Source organism: Phyllostomus discolor, chromosome 9, assembly GCF_004126475.2.
Source record: "Phyllostomus discolor isolate MPI-MPIP mPhyDis1 chromosome 9, mPhyDis1.pri.v3, whole genome shotgun sequence".
Classification (NCBI taxonomy): Eukaryota; Metazoa; Chordata; class Mammalia; order Chiroptera; family Phyllostomidae; genus Phyllostomus; species Phyllostomus discolor.
The window spans coordinates 58,566,804-58,579,046 of NC_040911.2; the positions used below are offsets into that span (position 1 = coordinate 58,566,804).

A 12,243-nucleotide genomic window follows, 5' to 3' on the forward strand; every position below is an offset into this window, starting at 1 on the left:
ATAAAAAAGGAAAACAGCTCTGGCTGGGGTGGCTCAGTGGATTGAGTGCCAGCCTGTGAAGTGAAGCATCGCCAGTTCGATTCCCAGTTGGGGTATATGCTTGAGTCAAAGGCCAGACCGGCCCCAGTTGGAGGAGTACAAGAGGCAACCGATTGATGTATCTCTCACACTTTGGTGTTTCTCTCCCTCTCTTTCTTCCTCCCTTCTCCTCTCTCTAAATAAATAAGTAAAATCTTTTTTAGGAAAAGGAAAACAGCTGCAAAGTCTGGAGAAGGGTGAGCACTCCTGCCAACATGCTTTCCTGCCCTGAAGCAGCCCCCTTCCCACTTTGGAGCCTGTCTGTCCACAGTAACAACTGACCAGCAATTGGAAAAAAAGTAGAAAGAGATAGGTGGTCTTTAGACAAAGAATACAGATGTGAAGTAGTTCAGATGTGTGATACCCTATTTTAGCCTCAGTAATAAAGTGCCCACAAAAACATTAGTCTTTGGTGAGGAGCTGGGAGATAGCCATTCTCACATACTCTGGGTAAAAGGCAAGGGACCTCAGCAGTGTTTATCTGAAGGACTTAGCAGTGATTGTCAAGGTTATGTTGCACACCTTTGACTAGCATTTCCTTGTGTAGTAACAAGTCCCACATGTGGGGCACATATATGTGGAAGGACATCACAGACTGTCTACAGCAGCAAAACTTAAGTCAGCAGCAGGTGGGAAAGAGCCAAATGACCATGAGATGAGCAAAGCGACCACCACTAAAAAGAGTGTGCTGAGAGTAGGCTGTGATTTATTGAGTGAAAGAGGCAGAGGTGTGTGTGGCAGATCCCTGTGGGTGTGTGTCTATAAGTGAAGAAGTGCCTCTGTTCTGTCTATACTTGGTCCCTGGGCACTAGCAAGCTGAGAAAGAGGCTGGATTCTGAGGCAGGAATGTGAGGCTTGTTGTGTATACTCTTGTGTCTTCTGGGTTTTGTACCATACATATGCATTACCTAGTCAAAAATAAAAATAAGATAATAATTAACATATACCCCCAAAATACTGAGAGTATTCCTTGCTTGGCACAGTATTGCTAGCAAAAAACTTGGAGCCACTTAGGATATCCCAAGGAGGACATCACCTTCCACCATCAATGCCCTCCACCCCTTCCCATATGTTTTGGGGTACCAAGTCAGTAAAGACCCAGAAGCTCCAGGACTGACCCTGGGCCTGCCTCTTTAAGAACATGCATTAACACCTATTCTTGTTTCCTTCTCCCTGACATTTTAGAGGAGGTGACCACCGAGTGGAACTTTACAAGGTAGGTGAAGATGGCACAGTCTATGACAGAAAGAGTAATATCCACACAGTCTATGATGGGTTGAGCAGTGTCAACATAGTGTATGACTGAGGAAGTAGTATCCAGGTGGTGTATAACAAGAAGAACAGTGTCCACATGGTCTATAACAGAAGAAGCATTGCCCAGGTGTCATCGTGTCTGTTCTTTCCAGGTGGCATGAACAGAAGGGAGTCCCCTAATTATTTTGGTTGTTAATCACGGTGGTCAGATAATTGCTTCTGTGGATGACTCCACCGTGGAGTGCTTCTTACAATGCTGCCTCCAAGGATAGTTTCCAAAATCACAATAAATGAACCTTGTGGATCTTATGATAGATATTGGCTGATTACATAAAAGCTGTTTAAACTTGTTTGTGTGTTACTCATATATAAAAGGAATGAAGACAGAGTAGTTAAGGAGCTGTACTTTATTCCTAAGTTGTAGGCTCAGGAATTAGGCTAGCACAAAAGTTTCTCACCTTCATAGGGTGTTGGTTGCATTTAAATCAGATTTCAAGGACTTCCTGCCAAGATGGAGACATAGGTAGAAACACTTTGCCTCCTCATACAACCAAAAGAACAACAATAACAAACAAATTTAAAAACAAAAAATAATCAGAACTGCCAGAAAATCAAACTGTGTAGAAGTCCGACAACCAAGGAGTTAAAGAAAAAACATTCATCCAGACTGGGAGGAGGGGTGAGACAGAAAGCAGGGCTGAGAGACACGTGGCAAGGCAGCTGCTGGGGGACTGGGCAGTCCCACATTTGCGTGCAGATAACCAGGAAGAAAAATTGGGGAGTGAGACAGATGACGCAACCCAGGGTTCCAGCATGGGGAAATGAAGCCTCAAAACCTCTGACTGAAGAAAACCTGTGGAGGTTGTGCTGGCGGGAGAAACTCCCAGCCTCACAGGAGTGTTTGTTGGAGAGACCCACAGGGTCCTAGGTGTACACAGGGCCCACCTACCTGGAAATCAGCACCAGAAGTGCCGAAATTGCTTGTGGGTAGCTGGGGAAGTGACTGAAAGCCGGCCAGAACCCAGCAAGCAGCACTGTTCGCTCTCCTACCCCTCCCCTAAATACAGTGCCACAACCCAGCAATGTGGGTTGCTCTGCCCTGCTGAATAACTAAGGATCTGCCCCTTACAACATAACAGATGCACCAAGGCAAAAAAGTATGGCCCTAGGGAAAGAACAGATCAAAGTTCCCAAAATAGAACTAAGCAATGAAGAGATAGCCAACCTATCAGAGGCAGAGTTCAAAACACTGGTAATCGGTGCTCACTGAAATGGTTGAGTATGGTCACAAAATAGAGGAAAAAGTGAAGGCTATGTAAAGTGAAGTAAAGAAAAACATACAGGGAACCAACAGTAAAGGGAAAGAAACTGGGACTCAATGATCTGGAGCAGAAGAAAGCAATAAACATTCAACTGGAACAGAGTGAAGAAACAAGAACTCAAAAAAAAATGAAGAGAGGCTTAGGAACCTTTGGGACAACTTCAAACATTCCAACATCTACATCATAGGGGTGCCAGAAGGAGAAGAGGAAGAGCAAGAAATTGAAAATCACTTGGAAAAAATGAAGGAGAACTTCCCCAGACTGGCAAAGGAAATAGACTTCCAGGAAGTCCAGGAAGCTCAGATAGTCCCAAAGAAGTTGGACCCAAGGAAGCACACACAAAGGCACATCATAATCACATTACCCAAGATTAAAGATAAGGAGAGAACCTTAAAAGCAGCAAGAGAAAAGGAGACAGTTACCTACAAAGGAGTTCCCATAAGACAATCAGCTGATTTCTCAAAAGAAACCTTGCAGGCAAGAAGGGGCTGGAAAAAAGTATTCCAAGTCATGAAAGGCAAGGACCCACATCCAAGATTGCTCTATCCAGCAAAGCTTTCATTTAGAATGGAAGAGCAGATAAAAAGTGCTTCTCAGATAAGGTCAAGTTAAAGGAGTTCATCATCACCAAGCTCTTACTATATGAACTGCTAAAGGAACTTACCTAAGAAAAAGAAGATGATCTAAACTATGAACAGTAAAATGACAACAAACTCACAACTACCAACAACTGAACCTGAAAAAAACAAACTAAGCAAACAACTAGAACAGGAACAGTATCACAGAAATGAAGATCACATGGGGGGTTATCAAGTGGGTAGGGGAGGGGAGAGAATGGGGGAAAAGGTACAGGGAATAAGAAGCATAAATGATAGGTAGAAAATAGACAGGATTAAGAAATAGTATGGGAAATGGAGAAACCAAAGAACTTATATGTATGACCCATGGACATGAACTAAGGTTGTGGGGAGTGCTGGTGGGGAGAGGGGTGGTGCAGGTCAGAGTGGAATAGAGGGGAGAAAAAAATGGGACAACTCTAATAGCATAATCAGTAAAACATATTTTTAAAAAATAAAAATGAATACAAATAAAACCATAAAACACAGGTTAAAGAAAAAATTAGATGTCAGGCTCATTGAATGGGAGCCTAGCTGGTCTTCCCACACAAAGGGGGCTGTTGCAAGCAGGCATGTAGACCTTGCCTTCTACTTGGTCTTCATCTTCATCAGCTGTTTGTGTCTAAGAGCCTGAAATGTGCAGTTGTTACCAGTGTCCGGTGGCACTATGCCTATCTTTCTCACCCTCTGAGACATGTATCTGCATTTGCTGCAAGGCATAAAGAGACATAAGCACATGTGTGGGAACATATGTACTATTTGGACACTGCTTTGTCCATCATACTTGGGGCACTGCTCTGGGCTGTGGAGCATTTGTTTCCTTGTATGGATTAGACCAAGTCAGGAAAGGGGAATGCTTGGAAAACTGTGGGTCCCATTTTGAAGTTTCTGTTCATAGAATGGTTCACACCAGGAACAGGTGTGACTCTGGAGAGGGTAGGATCTGCAGGAGGTTGGGAGCTAGAAGGATGCAGTGGGGCAGCCTAAGGAGAAAGGAGCAAAGGCAGGGTAGTGACTTGGTGTCTGGCAGTTTCCACATAACTTTAGGCACACCCTAACTACCTTGGTGAGTGGGGGTAGGGGAGGAAGGAGGCTGTAAGTAGGGATCTAATGAGAGAAATCACCTAGTCTAGATGTTGTGTGTTTTTTTTAATAACAGAAAAGATTCAGTGAAAGCTTAAAATCTGAAATATGCTAGGTCCTAGCAGTACCTCCTCCTGGGTTGATGGGTAGTCAGAGCCCCCCCTGTCTGCCCAAGAGGGGATTATCTGTGAGCCCCTGAATGCAGAGGTGCCAGTGTGGCTCTGAGCCAAGGGGGAGGCTTTTTTTCCTCATGTTGCTGAGGGTGGAGGGCATCAGTATATCCAGTAGCAGCAGTTGGCACTGGGTTTTATAAGATCACACTGGGAATGGGGCAACACGATTACAAATCTTTATTAAGTTTTCCCTGTGTGCAGAGCATACAGAAATCAAGATGGATTTAGTTAGGGGCAAGTTGTCCTCTGTCCAAGATGTGTGGATTTTTTGCCCAGATGTTTATTTTTCACTTTACAGGTGCTGAGTTCCCTTGGTTACCATGTGGTCACCTTTGACTACAGAGGTGAGGGTTCTTTTGAAATTATATCTCCTGGCCCTCCCACTTCCTCCTGGCCCTCCCAGTTAATGTTTGATATGCAGGCATCACTTTGAGAGGCTCAGACATATCTAGCAGATTTCTGACCTGTGGTAACTGTGTTAAGGCAGTAGATGGGGACAAGTTCTTCAATGAGTGTCCTGAGTACAGATGCCAGGGATGTCCCTCTTGTAGGGAGGCACTTGCACTTGGAACCCCAGCCAGTGTGTGTCCTCTGAGCAACTAGAAGATTCTGTCATTTTTCTTTATTGGACTCAGACTTTCTCTGCAGCTGGACATCATACACATTTTATGCTCAGGGGAGCTTGTCTTGTTGACATTAGAAAATGAACTGTTTAAGAGAGAAGATTCTTTTTCTTTTTTAAAAGATTTTATTTATTTATGTTTGGAGAGGGAAGGGAGGGAGATAGAGAGAGAGAGAGAGAGAAACATCAATGTGCGGTTGTTGGGGGTTATGGCCTGCAACCCAGGACTGTACCCTGGCTGGGAATCAAACCTGCGACACTTTGGTTCGCAAGCCTGTGCTCAATCCACTGAGCTACACCAGCCAGGGCAAGAGAAAAGATTCTTATTTTTGCCCCCTGGGTATTTCTTCTTTCTTGAATAAATCAGAGGGCTTACCACTGAAGAGATCAAGAACCCACAGTTTGATGTAAGCTAAGAACATTCTACCTCAAAGAACCAGGAAAATACTTTGTATTAATAGCAGCTGTGTGAGAAGTATATGCATCCCCAGTCCTCAGTTGGAGAGAGCAAATAGCTGAAGGCTGCTTTGCTGGCTTACCTTGACCTTGGAGGTCATTGTCCATATCCTCAGACCTAGGATATGGGTATTAGTTTCTTCTTGTTGCTGTAACAAATTACCACAAACTTAATGTTGTAAAATAGCACAAATTTATTATTTTACAGTTCTGGAGGTCCGAAGTCCAAAATCTTTAGCCTCTAGGCTAAAATCAAGGTGCTAACAAGGCTGGTTCCACCAGAAAGTTCTGTGGGAAAATCTGGTTTCTTGCCTTTTCCAGCTTTTCAGTGCTGCCCTTATTCCTTGACTATTGGCTCCTTACATCTGCATTAGTCTGACCCTGACTTTTGTCTTTCTCTTTCATTATAAAAACCCTTGAGATTACTTTTGGCCCACACTGATAAGCCAGATTACTCTCATCTCAAGGTGTGCTGATTAGCAGTCTCAGTACTCATGCAACATAATTTCCCTTTCTCTTTCCTGACCACTTCAGCACAGTGGACTGGCCCTGCCCCAGCACAGTCTGGTACCTTTCAAGTGTCAGGTGATCTCCAGGTTCTTGACTTGGGCAGAAAAATGTCAAAATATGAGGCAGGTGAAAGTGAGAGTAAGTTTATTAAAGCTTGTGTCAGTGAGGCAAAGGAAGAGCCCATGGAGACAGGTTCAGGGGTGAACCAGAGATGAGCTGCCTGGGTACAAGTCTCATTGGGACTCTTAGAGCCTAAGATAGAAGCAAAGTACATGCCTGAGGAAAGGGGGGCACAGGCATGCTCAAAGAAGAGAGTACACTGGTGTTCTTTATTTTTTATAGGCCAGAATTTTAGGGGAGGTCCCAGGGGATGAACTCAACAGAATATTCATTAGATTTTAGGGTTTGTCATTTAGTATGCTGATATATTAAAGTGAGTTTATAATGGGGCCTGGGTGGTTTTCTGGTTAGTTGTACCTTTATCTTGGATTAGTCTGGCTCTGCCTTTTTTTTTTAAACCCAGTTCCCAAAGGTAATTTAAAACCACCTTCTCTTGGATTTCTTTGGTTAGGAAGGATATTCTTGTGATTTACCAACTGCCTGTTAATTGCTCAGCTATTCTTCCATTTGTTCGGCCATTTTGTCTCACTTTCCTCATTCCATTTGGCAGAAAAAATTCCTAGTTTCTTATTAACCTGCCTCACTTCCATATAACATATTCACAGGTTCTAGGATAAGGATAAGGATATAGACTTCATTGGGGGCCATTATTCTACCTACCACAAAAGTTGTGTTTTCAAGGAGGACTATTCCATCAGGTTGAACGTTCTAGGTTGGGAAAAACTCTGAAATGAGTATCTAAAAAGTGGTTCACCCATTCATCCTTTTCTCCATGCTAAATAGGGTTTTCTGTTCCTGTTCTACTCTATATCCCTCAGGATAATGAGAAGGGGCAGTTTTTTTCCTTCTTTACCCCACTGTGCTTCTACCAAAAAATGGTATCTAGTATAGTATTTTCTCTTAGCAGTTCTTATGAGTTTCTTCATTTTTAAGCCCTGCAGGAAAGTTCTGCTTCAAAGTGGCTTTCCCTGTCCCTGTTACTCTGTCTCCCTGTCTTTTTGTTCCTACCTGTGTCCCTGCCTCTAACTTGTGCCCTGAGGTTCTCAGTCTGGCCTTGTCCCTTACATGACTTCTTCCCTAATGTGGTGTCTCGGACATCCAGGGAGGCGCCCTGTTGTGCTTATTTACTCTGTGGGTTTTTGCTTATGCAGCAGAACCTGTTCTTTCTGAAGTTATGGTACTTTCAGATCAGTTGATGATGACTCACTGCTGAGCTAGTGGAAATGACACCTGACCTTTCCTGGAGACTGGTTGGAAGGACCCTTGGGAAGAACCCAGAATGGGGGCAGATGTCTTTGGCTTTCTGTTTTGCAAACAAATGCTTAGAGCCCTTGCCTCTCTGGGTCAGAGTTTCCTGGAGCCTGGAATTCCCCTTACCCACCCTGTCACACTGTGTCCCAGAGCCTTGCCTAGGGACTCCCTTGTCTATTCATACTAAGGTCAAAGTTAGGCCATAGAATCTGGACTGGGCTCAGGGGCCCCTGGGCAGGCTGAGCTCTCATTGGCCTCTTATCTTGGGCCAGCCATCAGCAAGCCCCTTATTGGGGAGGTTGATGTCCTGGCAGGACCACCTCCTGCACTGCTACTCATCAGGGCTCAAACAAGGGTGTGTGACAGCCTTTGAGTAAGGAGGTAGAAGTAGGAGCAGGCTTGTCAGGACACCCTGTGTGTGGAGCTGTAGATGGTGACTGTGGTGACTTGTATTGCACCTAATGGTCTAAGCCTATTAAGAAAGAGAGGGTGGGCCTATCCCTTGAGAGGTTCAGTGAATGGGGCTTGACTTCCTCCTCTTCTGTTTCTTTCACCCAGGTTGGGGTGACTCAATAGGCACACCATCAGAGCGGGGCATGACCTATGATGCACTCCATGTTTTTGATTGGATCAAAGCAAGAAGTGGAGACAACCCCGTGTATATTTGGGGCCACTCCCTAGGCACTGGGTAAGAGTTCCCAGCATGGTGTAGCCTTTAGGGGAGCAGGTCTTCATGAAGTGACTTTCCAGCCTGGGTTCCCCAAGTATGCCCTGGGTGCCTGCAGATCCTTTGGCAACATTAATTCCAGTAGGCCTTGTTTCTTATGAAATGTGGGGCAGGAGACGAAGTGCTATAAGAGACCACAGGGTTTGAACTACTTTAACTCCTCAACCCAAGAAATGACTCAAGACACACATAGGCAGCTGTGAGGTGGTATCTCTCTCCACAGTGAGGACAGGCAGACTCTCCTCAGTCTGAGGTTGTGCTTTCAGGGGGAAAAGACCAGAGCAGAACAGATGGAGTTCAAGTTCCAAATGTACCTGGGCTTCACATTCCCATTTTTGGACTAGGTGTGCTGCCAGCAAGCCCCAGTGCTGTGGCTCTGATCACTGTAAACCAGAGACATTTATAACAACCGGGCTACATAGCAAATGTTTGGCTTACCACAGAACTTGCAGAAGGCAGCACTGCCAAGACAGGAAGCAGTTTAATATTCTATTTGGGGTCACCTAAATAGCTGATATGAGGTCCAGAGTGTTTCTAAAAAGAGCCACTGATATGAGTGCCCAGAGGTCCAAGACCTTCATCAGCCTTGCCTTCTGCTGCCTTTCATTCAAGTTCAGTGGCTGCAGTCCCTTTCTCCAATTGCTGTTCACCTTGGATAGTATGCTGCCATTGATATGTGTGCTGCTGAAGTGATCACACAGCATATTACAGTTGGACCAGGGCCTGCAGGTTGGGCATTGTCTGGGACAGGGTTTCGTAGCTTGTTATTGTGGGGAAAACAGCCCGTGTGCCCTCAAAGATGTGGCCTGTGAGGAGAAAAGGCCATCCTGCCATGACTGTCAGCACAGGACCTGCCCAGTATAGGTCTGGGACTGCAAGCCCCCCCCCCCCCCCCCAGAACTGTGCAGGTAGACTGTACCCTCCTCTCAGCTGATGGGGTAACTGTGGTCCCCACTGTCCCTTTGTGTCAGCAGCCCACACTCCAACCAAGTATGAGCTGAGGGGCAGTGTTGTACAGCCTGAAGGAGGCTGTTCCTGCAGAACATGCCTTGGGGGCTTGAAGGGTGGCTGTTATCACCTTCTTTGTCAGAGGGGGTCATCTTTGTTAGATGGGTTGCCTGATGACTGGAGCAGCTGGGCCCACCCACAGTCCTGGAGCATTTTACTTCCCCCACCCCCTTTCCTACAACCCTACTAATAGCTTCGCAGATCCCATGGCTTCTCTGTCACTTTCTAGTATTGGAACAGTCTCATGTAAAAGAGCTTTTGTCAAAATTCAACTTATTTTTTCCTTTTTTTAGAGTGGCAACAAATCTGGTGCGGCGCCTCTGTGAGCGAGGTAGGGGTTCATGTGGCATGTGGGTCCTGGTGTGTGGGCAAAGGCTCCTAATGCCCTCAGGGCAGGCAGAGTTTGAGGAGCTGGCTACATTCCAGGCTCCGTTGTGAGTCTTGTAAAGTGGTGCGAGTGGGCAAGCAACACAGCGATCATGCCCAGTGTCCTCATGGACCCCCTTGAAGGTATTGAGGACAGTACCTGGGCAGACCCTCAGCTGACCTAAGTCTGTGTTCCCCCATGGATTCTTGAGCAGCTGGTGCAGCCTCACCAGTGGCTGGGCTCCAAGTAAGCAGATCTGGATCTCAAAAGCAACCCAGAGGACCTGAAGGTCCCCTGCATGGGTATTTCTGTCATGCCAATCATGTGGGAAGGCCTTGAATCTGCTGGCCAGGCTGGCACTCCAGGTTCCACTGTTTTTGGTGGGGAGGCATTCCTCCCACAGATCCTCCATCAGGCCATAGAGCTTGCGTTTTGTCTGGGCTTCCTGCCTACCTCATAGTTCTCTCTTTGTTTTACTTATCTAGAAACACCTCCAGAGGCTCTTATATTGGAATCTCCATTCACTAATATCCGTGAAGAAGCAAAGAGCCATCCGTTCTCAGTGGCAAGTATAAATCTTGTTAAAAATTGACTTATTTCAAAATACAATTTTAAAAAATTGACTTATTTCATTATTAAAATAATTACTATAAAATAACTACAGTAAAAAGTAGTATAATACGTATTATACTACTAGTATATATACTAGTATAGTATATACTACTAGTATATATACTAGTATATAAAAGTATATACTAATATACTAGTATATTAGTACAGCTCCAGGCTGGGAGCTATTTATCCAGGGGTGAGCTGGTGAATCCCTCATTCTCCATCCCCACAGACAGCAGCCAGGCTGTCACAGTTGTATCTCGGGGTGACACCTGGCCCAGAAGGGCTCTTCTGCGGTCCTTCTCCATTCCACTGCTTCCTACCTGGCTCTGTTTTTTGGAGGGGCTGTGTCAGCCCACCACCTGACCTCCTGCTGCTCTGTTGTAGATCAAGAGTTCTCTTTAGTCTTACTTCTTTGGTATTGCTTTTTCTTCCAAGCTCTAAGGGCCCCTATTCTTCTTGGTGTGGCAATCCTGCTTACAGGCAGCCCTTGCCACAGCCAGCCTAGGATCCTCTTGAGCAGGGAGTCTTTGGTCGGGGCACAGAGGGACAGTGGCTGCAGGTCAGTTTTTTAAGAAGCAGGTGTATACCCTGGGCACTCAGCACCCTCTGAACCCTTGACCTTGGCCTTCTGTGTGCATATTTTAATTGACACTTCCACACATTGTTTCTATGTCTCCTTCAGATATATCGATACTTCCCTGGGTTTGACTGGTTCTTCCTTGATCCCATTACAAGCAGTGGAATTAAATTTGCAAATGATGAAAAGTGAGTACTATGGTAGAGCATCTAATATTTTAATTCTGAAAAACACTAAGAACTCCCAAGATAAGCCTGTTCAGTGACATTAACCAAATAGGATAGAATACTGAAGACTACAACTCTTCTTTAATCAATGTATCTTATAGAGGGAAAGTAGGTAAGAGAGCTGCAGCTGAGAGAAAAAGGATATGTAAAAACTAAAAGTATTTTGTCCACATGTTTTTATTCTTTTTAATCCTCGTTGAGGATATTTTCATTGATTTGAGACACACACACACACACACACACACACACACACTGATGTGAGAGAGAAACATCAATCAGTTGCCTCTCATACACACCCTGACCTAGGAGGGAACCCACAACCTAGGTATGTGCCCTGACCAGGATTCGAACCCGTAACCTTTTGGTGCATGGGATAATGCTTCAACCAACTGAGCAACATGGCCAGGGCTGTCCATATGGTTTTTATCTGAAAATCATTTGGCAAAACCAGAATTCCTGAATAGGTAGGTATTAAAGTAGTAATAGTAACTTATTCAAAAAATGACATCCTCAGTCATTTGACTGATGTTGGTTATGAAAAGATCTGGTGATTATCAAAAATATCTATTAGATACACCAAAAAAGGAAATATTCTGGTTAACAACTCATTCTTTGAACAACGTTCATATTCTGTTCACATTGTCCTTGTGATATTGTTATTTCATGTGTTTTAATTTTTTTGAAAAAGGAAAGGAAAAAATCCTTATCTAAATATTGAGTTAATATTTAAAAATCTACATTTTGAAACAGAATGTAGAAAAACAGTATTTTTCCCATCAATTATATTTTTGGTTCTAAAAATAGAACAAACTAATATTTGAGCAAATATTATAAGCAAAATAGCTGCTTATTTGTAACTATTACTGTTTTAGAACTTAAGTGAGAATAACCTGAATAAACTGGATTCCTTCTAAACAGCAGCGATGAGTGCTGCTATCCCCACAAACCACCTTTGGCCTTGTCCCCAAGCTGAATGGTAGCAGTGGTGGGGTCCAGTAGTACTTTACCACCTTGTGGCTAAGCCTTTACCCACTGGGATTCAGGAGCCCCTTCTTGGTGGGCAGGTCTGTCACCAAATACTTGCCAAAGTGAAGAATATGAGTTAGGCTTCTCCCAGAGCAGGTAAAGGTAAGACAAACTGACTACAGTGGAAATCTGAAAAGTAGACAGTTCAAAGTTTGACTCAAACACTGGAAACACTCCACCCTAGAAGCAGAATAAGGTGACAGTGTTTGT

At 44.5% G+C, this 12,243-nt stretch overlaps 1 protein-coding gene across 2 annotated transcripts in view; it reads left to right on the forward strand.

Annotated features, from left to right (window-relative positions):
- The window catches only part of ABHD12 (abhydrolase domain containing 12, lysophospholipase), an 82,874-nt gene that overhangs the window by 66,707 nt on the left and 3,924 nt on the right, over positions 1-12,243 (forward strand). For both annotated transcript variants that reach the window (XM_028524501.2, XM_036009420.1), the window contains 6 exons: positions 1,264-1,294; positions 4,826-4,871; positions 8,045-8,174; positions 9,515-9,552; positions 10,074-10,153; positions 10,886-10,968. In XM_028524501.2, the coding sequence (XP_028380302.1) occupies positions 1,264-1,294; positions 4,826-4,871; positions 8,045-8,174; positions 9,515-9,552; positions 10,074-10,153; positions 10,886-10,968 (408 nt within the window). The remainder of the gene's footprint in view (positions 1-1,263; positions 1,295-4,825; positions 4,872-8,044; positions 8,175-9,514; positions 9,553-10,073; positions 10,154-10,885; positions 10,969-12,243) is intronic.